Source organism: Polypterus senegalus, chromosome 9 (assembly GCF_016835505.1).
Source record: "Polypterus senegalus isolate Bchr_013 chromosome 9, ASM1683550v1, whole genome shotgun sequence".
Classification (NCBI taxonomy): Eukaryota; Metazoa; Chordata; class Cladistia; order Polypteriformes; family Polypteridae; genus Polypterus; species Polypterus senegalus.
In genome coordinates, this window is record NC_053162.1 from 97,909,434 (window position 1) to 97,935,542 (window position 26,109).

Genomic DNA, 26,109 nt, shown 5'->3' on the forward strand with positions numbered 1-26,109 from the left:
GCCATTTAATTATTTTCAACTGTAACTCTGTTATTTCTTGATCAAGTTTTACACTTTTACATGCTATATATGGGAGCTTGCCTGTTCCCGGTTTCCCAGGAATTATAGCAGTTTCATTCCCGGGAATGCAGGAATCAAAAATGTCTGGGAATCAGGAGCCCGGGAATGGATCCCCTAGCTAAAACAGAAGAAGACATGTTCAGGTTTAAACTCTTGTCAGCCCAGAACAGAAAACTGAGACTGCAGTGGGTACAGGCTTACCAAAACTGGACAGCTGAAAACTTGAAAAATGTACTCTGGTCTGATGAGTCTTGATTTCTGCTTAGGCACACAGATGCTAAAGTCAGTATTTGGCACCAACAGCATGAAACCATGAACCAAGTCTGCCTTATGATATTAACTGGAGCTCTTGAATGCTATCTGCATGATTTTATGCAGTGCACTGCTGCCATATGATTGGCTGATAAGATAATTGCACGGATAAGCAGGTATACAAGTTTTTGTAATATTTTTTTCAGCAAGTGTATTTCTCCAATTTTCAGAAAACACTTATACCAATACAAATTTATTATGAGTTGGGTAAAATATAGGAACTGATAAACATGATCTGTTTAAACAATGCACTCCCTGACATATCTTTGTTGTAATTAGGTGAAATTTTTATTGCAGCCACACATTTGCCACAATTTGGTCACAGCAGTTTTACACATGTATGAATTTAATAATGTATTAAAATGTTTTATTCTCTCTCTAATACATTTTGAACATCACATATACAAAACTGGTTATAGAATGTTAGGCCCTTAAATCAGGGTTTCACAAACCACTGACCTGGGTAAAAAAGTGTAACTTTTCTTTTGTAGGTCTGTAAATGAAAGAAAGAAAGAAATGCAATAACTTAGAGACATGAGAGGCCTAACTTATAAATACAATGTTACAATTCCACCAGATGATATTTTGGCAACCTTGAATCCTGAAACTTGCCTTCTCTCTAAGTTGTAAAAATAAGCCGCTCTTTGAAACAGTATTACAGTATACACTTAAAGTAGTTTAGGAAGAAATACATAATACAGATGTAGATATACCCTAGCCATGTCAGTGTTTCTTTATATTAATATTTGATTTTGCTCATCTCCTTAAATGTAATATTTTATTTTAAAGTTGAGAGTTGAGTCAATAAACAATTCTGATCTATGCAACAAATTGTAAAATGATGATGACATTGCTCTGGGCTTCCTGCTCTGCATGTAATGACCTGCCAAAAAAGGCTTTGAAGCAATAATGATTGGACTTAGACATTGTGGATAAGCCTACAAAAAATTAATACTTTTAAAGTGTCAAATTATGTTTTCATTTTTAATCTTATTTTACTAGCCATGCCTTCCCCACCAACAGAGTTTGATTTTCCAGAAGTGTTATAACTTGTGTTCAAAAAAATATTTTGTCTTCGAAAGCAGTGTGGCAGCCAAAGCGTTAAACACTTCACTCCTAGCCGGCATTCCTATAATTATCTCTTTTCTGCAAGGAAGAACTTTGTAGCCAGCTGCATAATAGCAGCCTTCTTTGACGATAAATGCAACGGAAATATGTGAGACCCTGCATGTGTTTTTTTTTTCCCTGGGTGGGTGAGGGTAGGAGGCACAGGCGATATTCCGTCTTACATCCCAAAAGTAAGTCTCTTCACACCTACTCTCTCCAACCAGAGTGAGTCTGTGTTTCCCCTCCCTTCCTCCATCCCACCCACCTCCATCAAACCCCTTAACCCCCCACCTCCATCTTTGCCTCCCGCCACCCCTTCCTAACAGAACTGTTGCAAAGATTCCTGCTGGCATTTTTGAATGAAGACTGCCAGATGTGAGCTACTGTAGCCGAGTCAGACTCTAAAAATATTGCTCTTTGAAACATGTGCTGCACATGCGGACAGGGTTAACTTGGAGAGCAGAATACCTGATCCGGAGAGAGACAGGATCTAACTGAAACTTTCTTTTTAATTCAGCTTTTCTGTATGAAGTCACCGATTATAAAACAATAAAAGAAGACCCTGTGCATGGCACTTTTTTTTTTAACCTGTATGTTCGGAGACTAACTTTTATTTGAAGAAAGAACAGAAAGAAAAAAGCATGTCTGGGAGCATGCATACAAAATCCATCATCAAAACACTGGCTGCAGCTGTCTGTATACTGGTTCTGTTTCCAGAAGTGCGGACTACAAGAAAATTACAAAAAAGGAGCTTGCTGCAGAAAACTGGAGACAAGTACAATGTGAGTAACTGTTCCTTCCACTTGATCTAATGTGTGTCCTTCCAATCTGAAACTGATTTCAATGGACTTCCTAAATATTGTGTGCTCTTCATGTAATATGCAGATTCTCTATCCAACTCCCTTTCTTGCTCGTTTGCAAGTTGAATTGCACAAATGACTACTGCTGATTGCACTTGGTAAGCTATGTGGTAATTTATGCCACACAGGGGCCCCTTGGAGGTAGCTGCAGATTTCCTAGAAAGACAACTGAAAACTGAACATCCTGAAAATATTTCTCGCAAAAATTGCTAGAAGTGGGGGTCGAATCTTGATGTGATCCTAAACCCTTCTATTAGGGTATGTAATCCTTGCAACTGTTGGGCTGGAGTAATTGTGTGGGAACATGTTGGTTTGTCTGAGGACATATGTGTCAAATGAAAAACTAACAAATTGCAAAGCTAAATATTGAAAATACTAAGTCCAGGTTACTACTCAAGCATTGCATTTTGGAAGGAAAATTGTTTTCCTTCATTAAACTAAATTAACTGCATGATGCCATCAAACATGCTTAAATCATTTTAGGCCTGAGGCAGGCCACAGCCTGCCCAGGAAGCATTGGGTACAAGGCAGGAATAAGTTTGGGATAGGATGCCACTAAATAGCAGGGCCTTCACACACTTTTACTTATAGTCAAACTCAAGGTAAAATGGATTGCCAGAAAAAAACTGACACAGAAGCACAGCTACACACACAGCCACCAAGAATGGTATTCAAACCCAGAAAGAACCCTGGATCTGACATTAAAGCACATGTTTGCTTAATTAGTCTCCACCACTGAGTCTGAAATTGAACAAATCACTTAACGTTCTTGTCTTTCAACTGTGTACTATGTCTACTTCTACTCTATATATATATATATATATATATATATATATATATCTATATCTATATCTATATCTATATCTATATCTATATCTATATATATAGCTATATCTATATATATATAGAGAGAGAGAGAGAGAGAGAGAGAGAGAGAGAGAGAGAGAGAGAGAGAGAGAGAGAGAGAGAGAGAGAGAGAGAGAGAGAGAGTATGGAAATTGAAGCAAATGCAGTATGGCTCTGTAGCTGTAAAGTGCCTTGTGATGGTGATCAAGTTTTATTTGGGTGTGAATGGCAGTCAGTGACTGAGTAGCACGGGTAGGTGTGGAATGAATATTCTCCACAGGCTTGTCTGAACTCCAGTTTTATCCTACGGTTCAAAGATATGCCGTTAGGTTAAAAGGCAAATCAAAAGAGACCTTGTGTGGTCTGAGATAGTGGGATGGACTGAAATGACTTCTAGGGTCATCTTCTGCCTTATACCCCTATTGCTTAGAAAGTCTCTCGCTATCCTGATCCCGCATTAGATGAAGAATCTATCAGAATTTCTTTAAAGAATAAATACTCATCAGAAGCACAGAATAAACACACTAATAGATACTACTTGTCCACATCTGTACAGTTTTAATAGTTTAATTAGATTAACATATTGGAGAGAATGCAAGTGGTTGTGATCCTTGAGCACCTCTGGCCTCATGTATAATGCCATGCGCAGAATTCACACAAAAACATGGTGTACGGACAAAACTGGAAATGTGTGTACACACAAAAATATCTAGTTGCATTAAACTGTGCGTATGCCAAGTTCCACGCACTTCCCCTTTATAAATCCCAAAGAACATGAAGTTTAACGCACATACACACACCTACAGCCCCAGCCTGACTCCTCCCTGAAATTTGCATGTTTAAATATGCAAATCATTATAAATAGCCCCTTCTGTTGAGTGCTTTGTTAAAAAAGAATGGAAAAAGCACATTCAAAAAAGAATTTCAGTGAATGTGAGGTGGAGGCAAGAAAAAACATATTATTTGTTGGCCTAAGCAGTGGCATAAGAAACAAAAGGAAGTTACCGAGTTATCCAGCATGGTCGAGACACTCGTAAGTTCAAGTTCAAAAAGTCACACAGTGCCCAAAATAAAAAAGAAGTGGTCAGGTATCAAATTCGCTGTGAAAAGGCCGTTTGCAGCAAACTATTCCTCTATTTATTCCGTTTCTGACAACATTTCAAAAGCTGACCCATATGCCAAGGATGCGATGATTGTGTTGCTTTGTCCAGCACATCTTCAGGTTCTGGTTGCTCACACAGTTCTGCCTCGGAAACTGCCAGGCAACCAGCTGGCTGTGTGCTGTCAGATGCTTTTCTGGAGTCACAAAATGCAATTGTGGGTGCTTTAAGAGATGTGGCCAATGAAATAAAGAATATAAGGGCCATACTAAGTAATATTGACCACAAATTAAATTAATTGGTTATAAAATAAATGCTGCATCCCATTACCTGTTTTTACATTCTGCTAATTACATTCAAATGAACTTATAACACTGTCCAATTTGGCTGATCATTTGGTGGTCAGGGTCAGATTCACCATACCGCATCTTTTTGGAAATGGGCAAGCCACTATTGTGTACCACATTATGCAGAATGCTACATGCCTGCACAATGAAACACACTTTCTGTGGACTATAGAGCAGCCCATTAATAGAGTGGAAATGCTTTCTATTTACATGAGCAATTAATTATCTGAAGGCACCTTTATAGTGTAGAGTCAGCACCAAGCGCCACAATAGATCGATTCACTGCTCTTTACATAGCTCTTTGAGGTGACTCGTCATGCTTAAAAGGACTGCTTACCTTTTGCAGCAGTATCCTTCTATATAAAAGCGGTCGGGATTGTCCTTCTGTCCCGTGAGTGCTACGCAGGCGCAGAGTTTCACACACGCCCCGTCCATTTTGCAATGCACGATGGGATTTGTAGTTTCATTTTTCCAGGTAAAAGATGATTTTCTACTCCAGACTGTGCGATATCTTCTTCTTTTTTCTTACTATATAAAAGTGGTCGGGATTGTCCTTCTGTCCCGGAGTGGAAAGCGAAGGTATTCCACTTATCACAGACTTACTACTTGCAGCTTGAGGTACGAAGCGACATGATGTGAGCAGAGTTCTGGTGCTCCCATCATTCCCTTGCTTTTGTGCGCGATGTGCTGGAAAAATAGACAAAATTATGTCTCTGGAAATAATTAATGTTGATGGAGTACAAATGCCTCACCGCGTAGTAAATATCAGGGTTGAACCCAATATAGAAAAAAAGTTTAAATTTCATCATAAAAATAACAGAAACTACGAGTATTAAAGTAATACCGCTCAAATGAAATATAACCAAATTAATGAGTTTGTATAAAATATCAAATTGATCTATATATTGAATTGCCTTAAGAAGTGGTCAACTTAAAAGTCGGTCGCCTTAAAAGGCGGGTCAGCCTAGTTTGGAAAAAACACCTACGACTGTGCGGAGTTGGCGTTTTTATAGGCTGTCCTGCTACAGAAGATGTAATTCCAGTTCATTCTTGGGATGATTCATCCCTGGCTGATGTAACTTGTCTGGCGCCATTGCAATAGCAATGTGCGTGCAGTTGACTGCTTCGATTACATTTGGACAATCAGATGTTGCTGTGAATTGTGCTTTCCAGTTCAACCACAGTATAAGTAAATCTTATATATCTGTATGAAAAGCAGATCCTATACAGCTGGCACGGCTTGGCTCAGTGATGTCTGTGAAATAAATGATTGGTCAGGAAGTTCATGTTTAAAATCACCTGTGGCTAAAAATCCGAGGGTGGACAGAACTTGGAAAGGAACAGGTACAGAATAATTCTTCAAAGTCTGCCTTTGTAAAGCTGGTACCAGTTCAGCACACACTGCTAAGAGGATAGCTCTTGGAAATCAAAATCAACTTAGAAGCCTTTCATCATCATCTCTAAATAAGCATTCTCTTCTAATTCTTCCATTTATGATATATTCCAACAACACTAAAGCAAGCTGTGGTAGTTGGGATAGCTTGGCCATTCCATGCACCATTATATTATTACAGAATGATTGCAATCAAGTTGATTAAATTTGTAAACAATACAGTGCATCCGGAAAGTATTCACAGCGCATCACTTTTTCCACATTTTGTTATGTTACAGCCTTATTCCAAAATGGATTAAATTCATTTTTTTCCTCAGAATTCTACACACAACACCCCATAATTTCAACGTGAAAAAAGTTTACTTGAGGTTTTTGCAAATTTATTAAAAATAAAAAAACTGAGAAATCACATGTACATAAGTATTCACAGCCTTTGCTCAATACTTTGTCCATGCACCTTTGGCAGCAATTACAGCCTCAAGTCTTTTTGAATATGATGCCACAAGCTTGGCACACCTGTCCTTGGCCAGTTTCGCCCATTCCACTTTGCAGCACCTCTCAAGCTCCATCAGGTTGGATGGGAAGCGTTGGTGCACAGCCATTTTAAGAGCTCTCCAGAGATGTTCAATCGGATTCAAGTCTGGGCTCTGGCTGGGCCACTCAAGGACATTTACAGAGTTGTCCTGAAGCCACTCCTTTGATATCTTGGCTGTGTGCTTAGGGCCGTTGTCCTGCTGAAAGATGAACTGTCACCCCAGTCAAGTCAAGAGGTCAAGAGCGCTCTGGAGCAGGTTTTCATCCAGGATGTCTCTGTACATTGCTGCAGTCATCATTCCCTTTATCCGGACTAGTCTCCTAGTTCCTGCCGCTGAAAAACATCCCCACAGCATGATGCTGCTACCATCATGCTTCACTGTAGGGATGGCATTGGCCTGGTGATGAGAGGTGCCTGGTTTCCTCCAAATGTGACGCCTGGCATTCACACAAAAGAGTTCAATCTTTGTCTCATCAGACCAGAGAATTTTGTTTCTCATGGTCTGAGAATCCTTGAGGTGCCTTTTGGCAAACTTCAGGCGGGCCGCCATGTGCCTTTTACTAAGGAGTGGCTTCCATCTGGCCACTCTACCATACAGGCCTGATTGGTGGATTACTGCAGAGATGGTTGTTTTTCTGGAAGGTTCTCCTCTCTCCTCAGAGGGCCTCTGGAGCTCTGACAGAGTGACCATCAGGTTCTTAGTCACCTTCCTGACTAAGGCCCTTCTCTCTCGATCGCTCAGTTTAGATGGCTGGCCAGCTCTAGGAAGAGTCCTGGTGGTTTTGAACTTCTTCCACTTACGGATGATGGAGGCCACTGTGCTCATTGGGACCTTCAAAGCAGCAGAAATTTTTCTGTAACCTTCCCTAGATTTGTTCCTCGAGACAATCCTGTCTCGGAGGTCTACAGACAATTCCTTTGACTTCATGTTTGATTTGTGCTCTGACATGAACTGTCAACTGTGGGACCTTATATAGACAGGTGTGTGCCTCTCCAAATCATATCCAATCAACTGAATTTACCACAGGTGGACTCCAATTAAGCTGCAGAAACATCTCAAAGATGATCAGGGGAAACAGGATGCACCTGAGCTTAATTTTGAGCTTCATTGCAAAGGCTGTGAATACTTATGTACATGTGATTTCTCATTTTTTTATTTTTAATAAATTTGCAAAAACCTCAAGTAAACTTTTTTCACATTGTCATTATGGGGTGTTGTGTGTAGAATTCTGAGGAAAAAAAATGAATTTAATCCATTTTGGAATAAGGCTGAAACATAACAAAATGTGGAAAAAATGATGCGCTGTGAATACTTTCTGGATGCACCGTATGTAGTTAACTTTGGTGTATTTGATAAATCCCTAAAAAAAGGGAGACCACACAAAAACAGTAGCACTGCTTTGACACTGCTCTGCTACAGGTAACCAATGATTTGCTTATGGCAGCAGACTCTGAACAAACCAGCATATTAATTCTATTAGACCTCAGTGCAGAATTTGACACTGCCAGACATGACATTCTACTGTCCAGAATGGAGAACATGCTGGGTATCTCTGGCACTGCCCTCCAGTGGTTCAAGTCCTTTCTGACTGATAGGCAAGAATGTGTTAGTCTTGGCAACAACAGATCCAGCTCAGCGCCAGTCACACAAGGAGTTCCTCAGGGATCTATCCTGGGCCCTCTTCTCTTCTGTATTTATATGCTTCACCTTGGCCATATTATTTGTAGCTTTGGACTGGGTTATCATTTTTATGCAGACGATACTCAACTCTATTTCAATGTTAAAAGTGGAACTTCATCAGAGCTTTCTCAGCTCACAACCTGCCTTGGTAAAATGAATACCTGGATAGAGCAGAACTCTTTAAAATTAAACTGCAACATAACTGAACTCCTGCAAATTGGGACTAAAGTGCAACTTAATAAATTGAGCTCTTTCCCAGTCCATCTTAGTGGTGATCTCATCAGACCTGCCTCCACTGCAAAGAATCTTGGTGTCATTTTTGATTCCTCCCTTTCTTATTCCACTCACATAAATCACATTAAGAAACTTTCTTACTTTCATCTCCATAACATATCCCGTGTTCTCTCCTTACTCTCCTTTTCTAATGCTGAGAAACTTGTCCATGCTTTTATCACATCCCGCATCGATTATTGTAATTCCCTACTGGCAGGTGCCCCTTCTAATCTTATATCACAGCTCCAACTTGTTCAAAACTCGGCTGCAAGAGTCCTTACTTGAACCAGCAGTAGTGAACACCTAACACCAATCCTGCTCCGCCTTCACTGGCTCCCCGTGTCTTACAGAATTGAATATAAAATTCTACTAATAACCTACAAAGCCTTAAACGACCTTGCGCCAAACTACATCAGTGACCTTCTCCATCACTATGTGCCTGTCCGCCCACTAAGGTCCTCTGATTCTGGAAATCTTGTTGTGCCCCACACTAATCTACACTCCATGGGTGACAGGGCCTTCAGCTGTATAGCACCCAGACTCTGGAATAACCTATTGAAATTAATCAGTTCAGCTGACTCCATGAATTCTTTTAAAAAACAACTCAAAACTCATCTGTTCAGGAAGGCTTTCAGCTCTACCTGACTTTACTACCCTTCTCTCAGTTTACCTCTCTGTCAAGATGCTCATGTAACCTGTGTGTATATGCTAGACTATCAATTATGTTGTCTGTTAGGCTTTTCTCTGAATTTACTGTTACTCTTCTTTATTTATTTATCTGGTTTAGTACAATGCTATATACTGTACACCCTGCTGTTCTTTTTTAAACTCTGTAAAGCACCTTGAGCATGGGAAAGGCGCTATATAAATAAAATGTATTATTATTATTATTACTGGGTGCCGCCCATTTGCAAAACCGAGCAAAAACTTGCATACGCACGGTGTGAGGCTGCTGTGAAAATGTGTGTAACTTTACACCAAATTTTATTTTGTTTTTATGCATCTGAAGTGTTTGTGGAAATGGGCATACACAACATTTTTGTGAATACACTCAGTTTATACATGAGGCCCCTGGTCCTTAGGCCTGGCTTTAGTGTGCAGATGTGGCATCAGCATGATAGGGCAGATGTTCTAATTTATTTACTGGATATATTTATTTTATCATTTAGGTGCCATTACTCCAGCAGTCTTATTGTTCATTTTTGAAAAATAACATGTCAGAGATTTGGTTTTTTTTGGTCTGTTTAACCAAGACTAACATGGCTGTCCAAAGATCTGCATTAGTGGAATTCACTCACGATGTAAATTCCAGATATGAGAACTGGCCTGAGATAGCAGGTGCTTTTCATGTCACTCCACACTTGAAGTCTTTGCTCATCATATGTAATTCATCTTCAGTCAGACCTCTGCTTAATTTCATCTGAAACACAGAGTGGGACAAATCAATTTTCAAAATCAAAGATCTGGCAGATCTCCAGTACAGACATACAGTCTTTATAAATAATATGTTTACAGAACAGAAAGGTTTCCTCCTTTTACAAACTGACAAATAAATATGCACACATTCGGTATGTTGTGTGCATATTGTATATGCATGGAATGTGTATGTTTGTCAGTTTTCTTTATATGGAACCTTTAATAGTGATTATATCTTGAACATTTCATCACACCGTGTCTTTATTTGTTCTGTAATGTTTCATTATTGTGTATGAAGACAAGTTTCTCTTCTTCCATTTTAATTCAATGTAAGAGATTTGTGAGATTTGTTGCCGCTTCCAAATCTTTTGATGCTTTACATCTAGTAATGCACTTTGAGCGACAGTACATTCTATGTATGAAAATGTGCTATAGAAATAAATGTGGTGGTTGGTGTTGGAATGAAAGGCTTGCACAATAGGGGATGGGAAAAAATTGAATCAAGTAATTTTGATGGTCTTACCCGTTACCTTATTACTTATTTTCAGTGTTTCAATGTCATGGCACTAGAGTTAGGGCATCACTCTTTTGTGATCTAATACTATTTACTTCACATTTTAACATTGACTTTAAACTTTAAAGTTTGGCTTTTCTTTTCCACTTTTCACTGGATCTAAGTAAGCACCAGTTCCATCTGGGTGGTGACTTTGATTTTGATTAATACTCTATACTTCATTTTATACATCATTCATATTTCATTTTAAAACTTCATACTTTTGTAATCTCTGCATCAAACAATCCCATCGTTTCACACAGACAGGAGATATTATTTCTTTAAATCTCAATTGCCATCACATCATTTTGTGACACAGCAGACAAATTGTTTTTAATTGTTTCTGTTTCTGTCTCAGTAGAGTTGAACATTCCTGGTTATGCTGCATCTACTATATATGGCAGCTTTAGTGACTCAACATTACCATTACGCAAGTCGCTTCAAGAGCTACAAACTTGAGTCCACAAAGTGCAAAAACTGTATGCTTTGCTACTATAAAGTTCAAGTGAATACATGGGTTATTGACATCAAGGCTGTCACATATGTTTGTAGATCTGTGCATGCAGTTTCAGTATACTTAATATATGCTATATAAAGAAAGCGAAAATGCATCTGCATGTCCTGTAACAATCACAGCAACAAAGGCTGCAACACTTATTTTGAAAATAGTCTAGTAATTTGCCACCTTTCCCTAACATGGACTGCGACAGACTTATTTCATTAGATCCTGCCATGTTTGATACCAGAAAGATGGCTGTAATGACATAATACAAAGCTGATAGACAGACAGAACAAATTAACTTTATTATTTCCTATCCTGGGTATGCAGACACACAAGAACTTCTGTATAGTTATGAACAGAACAGTAAAGGCCATTTTATGCATTGTATCAATATTAACTGATATGGCACGACTTTAGACCCTGCTCTGTCCCTTCTTATATAGTTCCTTTGTGTTATGAGACCAGTCCAATCTATCATTGATGTGGACCCCCTTTAGAAATGCCCCACCTCTAAAACCACTCCCCGAATAGTGACCCAACATTGAGGCTCTTTCAAGCAGAAAAAGTCAATAATCTGTTCTTTTCTTCTGCTAATGTTAAGCTGCAGACAAATCTTTCTACAACAACAAAAAAGATTCTCAACATGACTCCTATATTCTGTTTCATCCCCCTTATCAATATACCCCATAAGTGCAGAATCATCTGAGAATTTCTTGAAGTGACATGATCTGGTACAGTATTTGTAGTCTGAGGTGTACAGAGCGAAAAGAAAAATAGACAGAACTGCTCATTGTGGGCCACATCAGAGACACAGTCCTTGAGTGTCACAAACTGCAGTCTGTCCGACAGACAGTACATTATCACAGACAGCATACACTAATTCATCTGCATATCTCTGAGCTTATCCCTAAACAGGGATGGCAGGATGGTACTGATGGCCCTGGAGAGACCAAAAAACATAATCATCACAGTGCCACCAGCTTTATCCAGGTAAAATTATGCATTGTGGAGTTGAAAGATAATTACATCTTCCACTCCAATCTTTGTCTTATAGTCAAACTACAAATCTGTCTCTTATGATAGATTTTCATTTAATTTAGCAGCCATTTGGTTTTCAGTTTTCTCTCTGTCCTCATAAGTGACATACAGGCTAGACTTCAGATGATCAGAAACAAACTTAAAATGTACATGTGAATTTTGTAGGTGCCTCAGAGGGATGACCTCTATAACTCAATTATGCTGTTCAGTAGTCACCAGAGAAGTCTAAGCAAGTATTTGATTAAGAAAGCCCTCTCCTAATATGTATACACTACAGACCATCTTAAGATGAATTTGATTTATTTACCAGGCAATATGTGGAAACAGTTTTAATGGTACTCTCTAATGTTCAATATGAGATGGTCAGGCATCAAAATGCATTTTGGTAGTGGCTGATTTAGCACGGTTTGTCTCAAACATAATGGCAGCCATCCCTCTAGTATTTATACACTGGATTTTTCTGAATTGAAAGTTGCACTTGATTTACCTGCCACAAAATATCTGGAGATATTTGAGATGGTCTATGACCACGGTTTTCAAACTCTGGTACGCGTACCACTGGTAGTACTACAAGTCATGCCAAGTGGTACTCGTGTGGTCCTTTATTTTCCACGAATCGATGTTGCTAGAATGCCAATATGTTGCATATAATCATATATAGTATAAGTATACTACTGTAAAACCCGTTACCTACTCAAGTCTTTGGTCCGAAATTGGAATAGCACAGAAATAGACAAGTTTTGTCCAGCCGGTGAATCACCAGAAGTTGGAGCAAATGGATTATTATGCCCCAGGTGCCCAAGCTTAAACCCTCGCAGGTCTTATCTCATGTCTACCCTTTCTCAAAGTGGATTGCAAAATGACCTTTTCGTGTCTGTTTCTTTGGACAAACGAAAGAATTTGGGGGGAATTAACAACTGGCTTCTCAGCAGTCTCATTTCTTCAGTTCGATTTATGGTTTGTCTCAAGGAAAGTGATTTACGCGCCGTTTACCCATTTTACTGTGTTGTGTCGTGTGCAGTTCTTTCAAGATGGACAAATTCGTTATCAGAAAAGTGGCAACATCTGTGCCAGAACCACAAAGAGGCGGTTCGAACAGTAAAGTTTCCGGTGCTACCGAAACAACACTTCTGCCAAATGCTGAGCGACGAGATACACCGAAAGAACCACCAAAAAAGAAAATAAAGACAGCCCAACCAAATTGCAAGTACAGCGAAAACTATTTGCAATGGGGGTTTTATTACATTGAAAGCGACACTCATCAGCAGCCTGTGTGCGTTATCTGCAATGAGGTACTGTCTAACCAGTGTATGAAGCCATCCTTACTTCAGCAACACTTTACAACTAAGCACAAAGATCACAACAGAAAGCCGTTGTCGTTTTTTGTCAGGAGTAAAGACGAATTTTTGAAGCGGCAGACAGTGTTCAGAAAAACAAGTGTGCCTGACAAGTGTTTGCAGGCATCATATGCTCTGTCACTGCTAGCGGCAAAACAAAATAAACCCCATACTGTCGTTCTGAAACGTGTGCTTCCTACGGCAATAGAAATCGTATCAATCATTTTCAACAACAAAATGGCCAGCGTTTTGAAAAGTATCCCATGTTCTGATAACACCATGCAAAGGAGAATTAAAGATATGTCGGAGGATTTGATACAACAGGTGGTTGACAAGATAATTGCAGCTAAGGAGTTTTCGATGCAGTTGGATGAAAGCACAGATATTTCAGGCGAAGCCCAGTTGGTCGTTTTTGTTTGTGTTCCAGATTCTGAAGATATTATCGAACATATTTTGCTTTGTCGACCTTTACCTGAGAGAACAACTGGTGAGGAAATTTTCAAACATATCGATGATTTCTTCCCCGAACATGATATTCTTTGGTTTTTGTGTGTTGCAATTTGCTCAGATGGAGCAGCAGCAATGACAGGAAGAACAGCTGATTTCATTGCGAGAGCAAAGCAACAAAATAATTTGATAGTTTCCTCTCATTGCATCCTGCATAGACATGCGCTGGCATCGAACAGAATGAGTGAGATTTTGCACGTAAAAATTATTAATTACATCAAGAGTCGCCCTTTGAATGCGCGGTTGTTCCGTCAATTCTGCCAAGAAATAGGTTCTGACCATAAGACGTTGCTTTTTCATACAGAAATTCGATGGCTTTCAAGAGGAAAAGTTCTGATGAGGATTTTTGAGCTCCATGATGAAGTGTATTTCTTCCTGAAAGATTCGTCATCCCTTGCAGAGAAGTTTGAAGATGAGTCATGGGTTTGCTGCCTTGGTTACCTTGCAGACGTGTTTAAAAAATTTTAAAAAACTGAACGTGTCTCTCCAGGGATACGGACACAACATTTTTACAATGGAAGAGAAAGTTTCAGCTTTTCATAAGAAACTCTATTTCTGGATGAATCGGTCGCAAATGGAAATTTGGAAATGTTTCCGATTCTCTCGGAATTTCTAGCAATGAACGCTGCTGTCGATTCAAGGGAAACACAGAAAGTTTTTACCAACCATCTGAAGAAGCTCTATTTGGAATTTGTATCATATTTTCAATTCTTGACATCAAGAAGCGACGTTGAAAAGCGCTGGATTACATCGCCGTTTAATATGGAGAACATTATGAGTACCGATCTTTCCATCCAGCAGCAAGACATATTTATAGATATGACAGATAATCAGCATTTCCAATAAATGTTCAAAGAAAAATCAGTGACAGAATTCTGGAGTCAAGTGAGGAAAGAGCATGATGAACTCGGTGCTAAGGCGATTACAGCTCTGCTACCCTTCAGCTCGATGTATCTATGCAAAAAGGCCTTTTCTTCCATGACAAGCATAAAGACGAAACCAAGAAATTGTTTGTATTTGGAATACGATATGGTGGTCTCGGTAAGCACATTTTCTCCACGGATCCAGGACGTGATGGCATAAAAAGCGCACGTTTCGCACTAAGCATGGCAGTAAGAGTGAGTAACCTTACAAGTGATAATGTATTTTGCATGTGAACAAAGTTATTAAAATTCTTTTTGTGAGCGAGAATCTGCTGTCAAATAACCATGCATATGACTTTTCAGTCGTTTTACCTGTTTATACACCTTGCACTTTTTTAAAACGATTCTTTAATTAGTTTAATATCACTTTAACATCATAATTATAGTCATAGTTATTATAGTGACTTATTCTTCAAAACAACACGGGCGTAAATTAACAATTCATTGACAGTGGGAATTCAGTTTACTGGTCCTCGCGCAGTGGTACTTGTTCAAAAAAGTTTGAAAACCGTGGGCCTAGACCAACCCGGGTAGAATAGTCAAATTGACTGGTAAATTTGGCATACATCTGTCTTCATATAAATGGCACTAGAATGACTAATATTGAAGTCACACTCTAAATTGTTAAATCACTTTGGCTCACTTTAATTTAACAGTTCTGTGACAAGAGAGACTACAGTTAAATTTTGACAACCAAATGCGGATACAAGTCCTTTTTTTCTAGCAAAGTTTACACATTCCCATATGAGCAACAAGTCAGACTCTGTCGTTTAAGGGGCAATTAGGTTAAATAACCATCCGTGCCTCTGATATGTAATAAAACTGAAAGAAGGTGTCTTTTCTTTTTCCCATTACCGTAAACACGATGACATCATAAGTTAGCCAATTAATATACCAAGTGTACCTACATTTGGGCTAAGCAAGTATTACCTGCAATTTAACTTGGTGATCCATCCTGTCAAAAACGTGACAATAAAAATGGCAGCAACACAATTTAGATCTCTGCTATACTTTTAAAGACTGCAGTTCGTTTTGCACAGTGCAATGGTTGACTCAGTGTGTCAGGTTTGCCAGTGGATTTTACTAGAATATTCAAGTTTGGCGTTTTAACAAGGGTACATTTTTTGTCTGAAAACGGCAGGAGTTAAAGTGGCCTGATTTGGATTTAACACTTTAGACGCATGTTAAATCCCACAGTTCATTGGTGTAGATAAGCGATTGAGTGTGCCAGGTTTACCAGTGCATTAAATTAGCAAACCCACATTGGACTGGGTAAACTTCACATGCACTAAATACGTGAAATATGAATTCCTTTCGTAACTTGTGTGAATAACAAGCTGCGGGCTATTAAGTAAATGGCTAACTAATTTACTTTCCTTTTACTATAAATTAGTGCATTGGTTAGCGGTGCTGCTTCGCGGATTTAACGATCTGGGCTTGAATGCATAGCCTGCTTTTATAAACTTGCCAATATCCATTTCTGTGGACTGTAACTGTATGCGGAAAACATCAGACTGTTCAGTGATATGTCCTGTTTCCAGAAAATGATGTACAGTAGCACGCGATGGCATTTGGTGCTCATCTGAAAGAATGCGGCGCACACGCAGTATTGGCAGGTGCGACTTTAAAGTACATGGTGCGCAGGCTATGGTAAGTGGTGGGCACGAGATATTAAGTTGTATGCACCAAATTGTTTCCCAGAAGAAAAAAACACCATATCTCTTCAGTTGCTCCGTACGAGCGTGCAGACGAATACCTGTAAACATAAAGCACGTAACTAAACCCTTTCTCTTCCACAAGCTTAATCTTAACCATAGTGAAACGGGGTATGTGATGGGCATTTCGTGACTGACGTTCTGAGCATTACCTGACATAGGTATTGCATGCTGTTAAACCCATCTCTAACCATCCCACACTCCTTTAATAAATAAAAGCCCATCCGCCTGCTTTTTTATATCACCACGCTACAAGTGCTGGAAGTGACGTCAAACTGAAGCGCCATGGCCTTGGTAAGGTTGTAATTAGAAAGCCCCGAATCACACTTTTGTAATATTTTAATCTAAGTTTATCTTGTATGTATGTGAAAGTATTGCGTACATACGTGAAAGTATCTCGTACATACGAGATATTTTCACATACGTACGAGATAAGGGTTATCCCATAATTTTTTTCACTTCAGAGCTTCCGTAGTCATCTACTTGCCCAAACTTCAGTTTCTGCAGCTTGTAACAGACCGGATGAACTGTGCCATAGTATATAGGCCTAGTATGAAATTAGCGAGTGTTACACTATGGTAATACGCAACTCCGTGCATTACAAATTTAAGTTAAACGTAACACTTAACCGAACATTTTTGTAAAAGTACGTCCGTGTAAAGGACGGGCGCTTATTATTTGTGTGTTAAAGGAGTTGCCACGGGACGTCTCAGCGGGTGCACGCTGTGAGGCACGCGTGGAGCCAGTATTATGGCCAGTACGGGCTCCTCCGTGAGTGTTCACTTTCGCACGTTGGTGTCCACGCGGCCCGCTCATTGCATGCCGTTTAGAATGCGGCATTCCCCTTTGTAACTGAGGCCGAGTTAGAGGTGAGTATCCCATATGCTAAATAAATGATGTTTACTTACTGGCGAGTTGGCAACTGGTGTGCTCGACCTCAACATACACTTTGACCATCCGGGAAGACTTGCGCGGGCGACCAGCAGGGGTTCGATTTTAAATAGGAAGCTGATTGGGGCGTGTCACGGCGCGTGGCGTCAACGTGCACGTGCCAGCGTCTACCTGAATAGGTGCGTGGGGAAGACGGGGGTGGCAGTTTGGATGGATAATGTTGACGGTTGTAGTTAAGGAGTTGCCGACCAACAGTGGTGGCCAATGGATCTAAAGGCGAGGTATGGTTAAATAATGCTGAGCTGTTGAAGGAGCAGTTGTGTTACTTGACGGCTTTGTAAATATATTTTTTTATTGGACGTATATATCTTCGAGTAATAATTTTGGTGTAGGTATGGGATAGTTTTTCTTTAGGGGTTGGTCCAGTTGGTTTTTTTTTCTTTTTGTTTAAACAAACTCGGTTTATTTTTTGTTTGTTTTTCTTTGTGCATTTTTTACTTTATTTTTCCCCCTGTTGAGGAGCTTCCTGAGCTAGGGATAAAAAAGGAAGGCTGCCTTGATTTTTGGTGTGGTCGTGTGCAGATTTGTATAGAGGACTGTGGAAGTGCACTAGATGTATTGTAAATACACATTTGTTTTTCTTTCCTTTGTTTTTCTTTTGATGGAGTGTCAGTGTTTAAGGACTGTGACACAAAGCCCATCTGACACTGCTGTGATTTTGTTGTATAGCACTTTGTGAAAATAAAGTCACACCTTTCACCTGTCAGTTTTGTTCTGTGTCTCTTCTCTCCGCTGATCCTGTTTGGCTCATGATCTATCACATGCCCAGAGTGTAGATTGGGGTCATTTTCCCACTACACGGGATATTACATGCATGTACAGCAAGGTCCAGACATATAGGAGACAGCTTTCCATATTGATAGACTCATAATGAATAGGATGGATCAGTCAGGTGATGCCACAGACAAATGGAAAGAGTGAATATTGATGCACACTGTTGATAATGTTAGTATGTCAAATACCAACTTTTTACATACTGTTGGAATTACTTAATTACCACTTTTTACTACAGTCAGCAAGTATGAGCCTGTATACCTGAAATACACAGCTATTATAATGGATGAGGTTAACCAATGCAATATAACTTTGAAATTCTGAAGTATTTCAAGTATGTCAACTGCCCAAAAAGAGAGGACAAATTTTGACACAATATTATCTTATAATAAGGGATCAGAATCTTTTTGTATGGTTTAGAAATTCAGATCTAGTGTGCAGTAGTTACTCAGTCTTCCTAGCAGATATAATTATTTTAGATTTAGCTGTAGCTAAGGTGACCTACAAGATCAGGACACATTCAGGCAGGATAATGATTTGCTGAAGGACACACAGTGAAGAATACCAGGCAGAAACTGAGCTGGCAGCTTTATTGCAAGTCCAGGGCAATAAAACCTTCATCAAATTGTCTGACTGGATTAAGGACTGCATCTATCTACATCAGGAGCATTTTTGTGCTGCTCTTCAGAATTTCAGTCACAAATAAAAGATTGTTTTAAGGTCACTAATTTGGATATCATTAAGCAATCAACATTTACAAATCTGCTGAACTTCTTTACATGGAAACCTGCTTTTTCAGCAAAATATAAAATCTTCACAAATGACAAATCCTGGAAAAGTAGTATTATCTTAAATAGAATTAGAAAACAGATTGTTATATTTATACCAAATTAAGTAACAATGTCATTTACAGGAGGTGCAGACATGAGCTGGGAAACTAAAGGCTAGAAGTTTGGAGGTTCTGGGAGATACTAGGAAAAAATTAGTACAGTCATTTCAAAAATAGACCAATGGTGGTAAATGAAAATGTGTGAAGAAGTAATAATATGTCTAGATTATGAATTTTAAAAATACAAAACAGAATGCAAAAACAGTTTTAATTTTTTTGTAGTTTATGTCTCTAATAATCTTTAGAGCACATGCTAGAGTCTTTGCAGCCCCAGTAATTTCTGTGACAATAGTCCAAATTTAACATTACTTTTATCAATAATCACCAACTATATTTATTGAAGGATTCAAATTTATAGTATATAGCAGTGTTTCTTAAACTATGGGTATATGTAACTGAGTTATGAAATATGGTTTGCAGAAAGGCTTTTGATGGCTTACTGTCTGCATGGCTAGAGCAAAATAACTGCCCCTCCAGAACTTTATTTGCTGGCGATTCTTCAAAGGGGACCCCCCCTTGCTCCCTCAGATGACATTTGGTGGCAATTCTTGATGGGGGAAATCCTCCACATGATGTACAGTGGCGAAGGGGAACCACCCTCACCATACATCTGTACCTACATCTACAGATGTTGATCAGCAGTGATCCTGCAAGGGGTGTACCCACTCCCGGACAATGTTTGTCGGTATTTTTCCAAAGGTGAAGAATGATGTTCGAGTGCATGGCATGATGATCTGCCACTGTTCCATGGTGATTAAGGGTTGAGAAGACATGCAATAGGCAAAATTGGGTTGCAAGAAAAAAAAAGTTTAAAAACCACTGGTAAAGAAATATGTCAGTCACAAGGTCATTCAATACACTGTCTGAAAGAAAGAATGGGGTAGATCTGTCAACTTACATTAAAGGTTTTCAAGACAATGCTAATATTGAACACAAACCAATCAATTCAGAATTTTTACCTTTAGCCAACTATAGGTCAAACAGATAAACTCACTAAGACTATTCCTATTTTTTCCACTAATGGCCACTTAATATTGTTATGATCTGGGACTCAAAGAATGCATGCCAAAAAAGCATTTCCAAAAATGCACACTAGAGAGGGAAATCCTGGCTAGATAAAAAAGGGCCTTTTCACAAAAATGCTATTCACTAACAATGAAGTTCCATGGAGCACAAAGGCAATAGTATTTGTCCAAAACAATAAGGTATTCAAATGCTACCAAAGTCCCAATAAAAACAGAGAATGATATGAAAATCTGAAAAAGTCACAATAAAAGTAGATCACTGTAATTCATCACTCTCTAGCACCTTCAAATGAACCACCAGGAACTGTGGCAATACCTCATCTTTATAGAGTTGAGGACAGTCCCTGGTGGTAATAGGCAGGTGGTTGCACCTATTGGAAAACCACTTACAAAACAGAAGACACATAATAAAGGTTTCTTATACACAAAGAAACTAAACAATACTACAAACTAATAAAATACATAAGTAATATGAAACTTCTAACATAATTCACTATATTAACATAAACAAAAATGGATGAAATATACAGTAACAAATATAATGTTCAATATTCCGTGGATACCATTCTAAAACTTCCTGTGCAATATTTAATTGTTTACATTGAGTGTATTACTTTTACAACAGTTAGTTAGTACATTGAAATTCAATTGAGCTTCTGGGCATAAGAGCTTATAATGGCACAGGTTGTGTTACTTGGGATTAAGTGCTCATAAACATATACTCTGATGTTTACACATGCCACATATACACAATAATCAAATGCTCAAAAAATCTAATTCAAAAACAATATAAAGAAGTCCTTTCACTGTGCACTTCTGTCTCTGCCTGCCTTTTGATCTCTTTACTTCCACTATGCCTTGTGGAATGAATCCCGATAGCTTCAGCACTTTAGTAATATGGCTCAAGAAACTCTGGATTATGGTGGGCAATGATTTTAATCCATTCATGCATTGTTTGGAGTTCTCCTAGCATTAAGACATTTGACCCGTGTTCTGTCGATTAAATTTCTTCATCTAAAAAGCGTCAATCTTTCTGAATTTATCTCTCTTCAAAGTCCAGCTTTTAAACCCTTATTTAAAACAAAAAAAAACTGCCAAGCTAATGTATGTAAGTCTCTTGTCGTGATGGCCATAGTCTGTGCCCAGTCATTTCATATTTGGTTAAACAATCTAATGTATCCCTTAACTGTACAGATTTATCCACTTTTTCAAGTACTTGTTGCAGTCCCCCTGGTGATGCTACACTAAGGCTGGTATCATAATAAAGATTTTTAATGTTACGACCACTTATTAGAAATCTAGTCCAAGCCAATTCATCTATGAAATTACTCATTGCCATCTCATTGTACAAATTGGAACAAAAATATTAATCAGACAACCATGCCAGATGTGGAATCTTAGAGAACATTCTTGACTGTAATGGATGCTTGCTTTTTATGTAAAGGCTTATGATGACCCTGATGATCCCATTACTCCCACTCACCTGGCCCAATACTTTCCACAGATTATGATGATTCACAGAGTTGACTATTTGTAATCAGTAAATGCCTTATAAAGGGGTTGATTGTAATGTCAGGTCTTTCCCATAATCAAATGAAGGCCGAACACTTGATGTCTAGGATGAACATCCTTCTTGAAGCTCACCTGTTCTTCATCCTGTTCCTGTTCTGTGATTGGTGCAATATGCTCGAGAACAATTCACAATAATAGCTTGCTTACTGACTGACAATATGTAAAGTGTGTTTTTTTCAAGATTGGTATAAAGACAGAATGGAGTCAGTCTTCTGGCCAATTATCAGAAACCTACCACCGAAATTAGTATGGAACCTAACAGTAAAATCTCCACCAGCTCTCGATAGTTCAGAAGGAAGGTTCATTTCTGCTTATAAAGCTCCTGGTGACATTTGAAACAAAATTTTTCAAAATTCTAAGATCTAATGGATTTGAAATTTCACAGGAGTCATCCTCAGAATTATGATACAATTCAGATGTGTAGTTATTCAAGCTTCTAATGATGTAACCTAGATTTGACAGTCTTCTATCACAGTCCTTTCCATTTCTCCATTTTGGCTAAAAGCCAGAGTGTAGTTTTCTGATGACATCATCCCTTTTGTGAGTTGTGCACCAGTCCTACTTCTATACATTTATCTCTGCACTTCAGCATTAGCATCTCATTATCTTTTTGTGTCCTCTGGCGACCTGTGTTTACTTTTCCCATATTTCCTTACCAGTGCAAATTGTAGAGTTCTGAAATCATTGGAGGTGCAGGATCTGATCTTCGCAAGAAATTGGAAGGTGTTATCCTTAATTCTTAAAATCTCTTAACTGATCTCCCAACTTGTTTTACCTTCACCTTCTCATCAGAACAAACCTAAAGCCAGTTAGCACAGGTTAATTATTAAATTAACCACACAGGGTAGACTTGTGTTGTTATTAATATTTTTTTCCTTTCATAATATTTTTTTATATTTTCTTTAGGATTATGAGTACCCCAACCAGTCTCCATCAGCTCAGTTTCAAAAGAATGACAGATGCCCTCCACCACCTCAGATGCTCCCAGAGCAGGCATGTGAAGTGCCCAGCTGCCGATCTGACTCTGAGTGTGAACGGCATAAACGTTGTTGCTACAATGGATGTATTTATGCCTGTTTAGAGTCTGTCCAACCTCCTCCAGGTGAGTAAAACAGATTTATCTAGTGGTGGAAATGTACTTCCTTATTTCACTAATGTAAAAACTGATTTTTAGTACATAGGTTTAATAGCCCCAGTGGGTTAATTTTAATATTTTCTTCCCATGAACAATTGCTTTTGACTTATACAGTCAAAGCAATCATAAGACAGCACATCATTTAATTTTTATTTGAGGTTGTCTGGTAGAGACAGCCATATGCCAATAAATTATATATACTGCTCAAAAGAATTAAAGGAACACTTTTTAATCAGAGTATAGCATAAAGTCAGTGAAACTTATGGGATATTAATCTGGTCAGTTAAGTAGCAGAGGGGGATTGTTAATCAGTTTCAGCTGCTGTGGTGTTAATGAAATTAACAACAGATGCACTAGAGGGGCAACAATGAGATGACCCCCAAAACAGGAATGGTTTAACAGGTGGAGGCCACTGACATTTTTCCCTCCTCATCTTTTCTGACTGTTTCTTCACTAGTTTTGCATTTGGCTACAGTCAGTGTCACTACTGGTAGCATGAGGCGATACCTGGACCCTACAGAGGTTGCACAGGTAGTCCAACTTCTCCAGGATGGCACATCAATACATGTCATTGCCAGAAGGTTTGCTGTGTCTCCCTGCACAGTCTCAAGGGCATGGAGGAGATTCTAGGAGACAAGCAGTTACTCTAGGAGAGCTGGAGAGGGCCATAGAAGGTCCATAACCCATCAGCAGGACCAGTATCTGCTCCTTTGGGCAAGGAGGAACAGGATGAGCACTGCCAGAGCCCTACAAAATGACCTCCAGCAGGCCACTGGTGTGAATGTCTCTGACCAAACAACCAGAAAGACTTCATGAGGGTGACCCAAGGGCCCCATGTCCTCTAATGGGCCCTGAGCTCACTGCCCAGCAGCATGCAGCTCGATTGGTATTCGCCATAGAATACCAGAATTGGCAGATGCACCACTGGTGCCCTGTGCTTTTTACAGATGAGAGCAGGTTCACCCTGAGCACGTGATAGAAGTGAAAGGGTCTGGAGAAGCCATGGAGAACATTATGCTGCCTGTAACATCATTCAGCATGAGCAGTTTGGTGGTGGGTTAATGATTGTCTGGGGAGGCATATCCATGGAGGGTCACACAGACCGCTACAGGCTTGACAAAGGCACCTTGGCTGCCATTAGGTATCAGGATGAAATCCTTGGACCCATTGTCAGACCCTATGCTGGTACAGTGGCTCCTGGTGCACGACAATTCCTGGCCTCATGTGGTGAGAGTATGCAGGCAGTTCCTGGAGGATGAAGGAATTGATACCATTGACTGGCCACCACACTTTCCTGACCTAAATCCAATAGAACACCTCTGGGACATTATGTTTTGGTCCATCCAATGCCACCAGGTTGCACCTCAGACTGTCCAGGAGCTCAGTGATGCCCTGGTCCAGATCTGGGAGGAGATCCCCCACAACACCATCTGTCATCTCATCAGAAGCATGCACCGATGTTGTCAGGCATGTATACAAGAACACAGGGGCCATACAAAGTGCTGCATACAATTTTGAGTTGCTGCAATTAAATTTTGGCAAAATGGACTAGCCTGCCACATTTTTTCACTCTGATTTTTGGGGCGTCTTTGAATTCAGGGCTCTGTAGGTTGATCATTTTCATTTCCATCAAACGATGTGGCATCCTTTCATTCCTAACACATTACCCAGTCTATATCAATATAGATATCCAGGAGGATTTCTTTTTCCCATTGAGATCTGATGTGTTTTCAAAGTGTTCCTTTAATTTTTTTGAGCAGTTTATTATATTTTTTTTTTCTGTTCCTCAGTACTGGACTGGTTAGTTCAACCCAAGCCTCGATGGTTAGGAGGAAATGGATGGTTATTGGATGGACCAGAGGAGGTGCTTCAGGGTAAGTTATGTCAAGTTAAAAGTGTGAATTTCCCCTTGGGATTAATAAAGTATCTATCTATCTATCTATCTATCTATCTATCTATCTATCTATCTATCTATCTATCTATCTATCTATCTATCTATCTAAGATGAATACTTACATGTTGTACAGATACAGTATGTTCTGCAGAAATATTTGAAAGGAATAACTAAATATGTTCAGGTTAATTCTTCAAGGTTAACAAAGGTGCAAATCTGAAAAATTCTAATGTCATTAATGACCATAAGTCATCCATTTCTTGATTTTAGCGGAAGCTTGCAGTACAACAGAAGATGGAGATGAACCTCTGCACTGCCCAACAGGGTATGAATGCCATATAATCAACCCTGGCAACCCGGCGGCTGGAATCCCCAACAGAGGCCAGTGTATTAAACAACGTGGCAACTCAGGTAAAAGTGAAAATTGATATTAGTTAAAAAAACTAAAATTAGGCTGTGGCTTATTTAATATATTCTCACTTATTTCTCCAACATTTCGTCCATTAAACCTTAGAATATACCCCTCATGAACAAGGCAAAGGCTATAAAAATGTTATTTTAATACTTAATCACCCCCTCATGTTCATCAGTTCGAGATATGTTTTGTTTTAGCTATGTGATGTAACTGTGCAGCCTTGGTCCTTTGGGGGATGCGTGGATGAGGGGGTTTATGTATGATGGCATTTTCTGCATCAAAATTTGCAAAATGAGGCTAAATACAACCTTTCTCAAAAGTATTTAAATTATATGGATAATTGTTCCATTTGCATCACAGACTGTTTCAAATTCCAATAGAATGTTAAAGCGGGAGCTAAACTCATGGACAAAGTTTTCAATCTGAGATTATCCTCACCTATAGTCACTAATTCTGATGTTCAGCCAAAACAATGAGACTGAGAAATTCGGTTTCTGAAGAAGATTGTTGGGATCTGGAACAAGATGAATTTTTTAACAATATCCATGGGCTTCTAAGGAGAAATGCTGCTTCTTGAGATTGAAAGAATCCAATACATAAATCGGATGATTTGAGCACATAGGAAGGATGCCCTCTGGACACATCCCAACAAGATAGACTGGGAAAAGACTCAGGAGCACACCCTGGAGGAATTCCGTTTCTCACAGAGGGATTAGAAGTGCCTGGATATTACCCAGAAGCACTTGGAGACTGTTTGTAGGCCTTGAATGGCCTAGTATGCCCAACACAGTATGTTGCTATCACAACTCTCACCAGAAAAAATAGCAGTGAAAGCAAAAGCCTGAAAAGGCCATTGGTAGTTATTATTTTAAAAAAATAGGATATTGCAAGTAACAGAAAAAGTAAAGGACTAAGGTCATTTTGGAAGTATTTTTTAAAAGTCCAGGGG

The 26,109-nt window shown here is 39.1% G+C and overlaps 1 protein-coding gene and 1 long non-coding RNA gene across 2 annotated transcripts in view; one reads left to right on the forward strand and one right to left on the reverse strand.

Annotated features, from left to right (window-relative positions):
* LOC120535575 overlaps positions 1 to 17,467 on the reverse strand; it is a 34,625-nt gene extending 17,158 nt beyond the window's left edge. The window contains exons 1-2 of the long non-coding RNA XR_005634922.1: positions 17,414 to 17,467; positions 9,813 to 9,934 (exon numbers count right to left, since the gene is read on the reverse strand). This is a non-coding gene — a long non-coding RNA (uncharacterized LOC120535575). The remainder of the gene's footprint in view (positions 1 to 9,812; positions 9,935 to 17,413) is intronic.
* Positions 1,784 to 26,109, forward strand: part of wfdc1 (WAP four-disulfide core domain 1) — a 35,680-nt gene continuing 11,354 nt past the window's right edge. The window contains exons 1-4 of the mRNA XM_039763509.1: positions 1,784 to 2,261; positions 22,623 to 22,818; positions 24,642 to 24,725; positions 25,016 to 25,156. Coding sequence (XP_039619443.1) covers positions 2,121 to 2,261; positions 22,623 to 22,818; positions 24,642 to 24,725; positions 25,016 to 25,156 — 562 coding nt within the window. The 5' untranslated portion in view covers positions 1,784 to 2,120. The remainder of the gene's footprint in view (positions 2,262 to 22,622; positions 22,819 to 24,641; positions 24,726 to 25,015; positions 25,157 to 26,109) is intronic.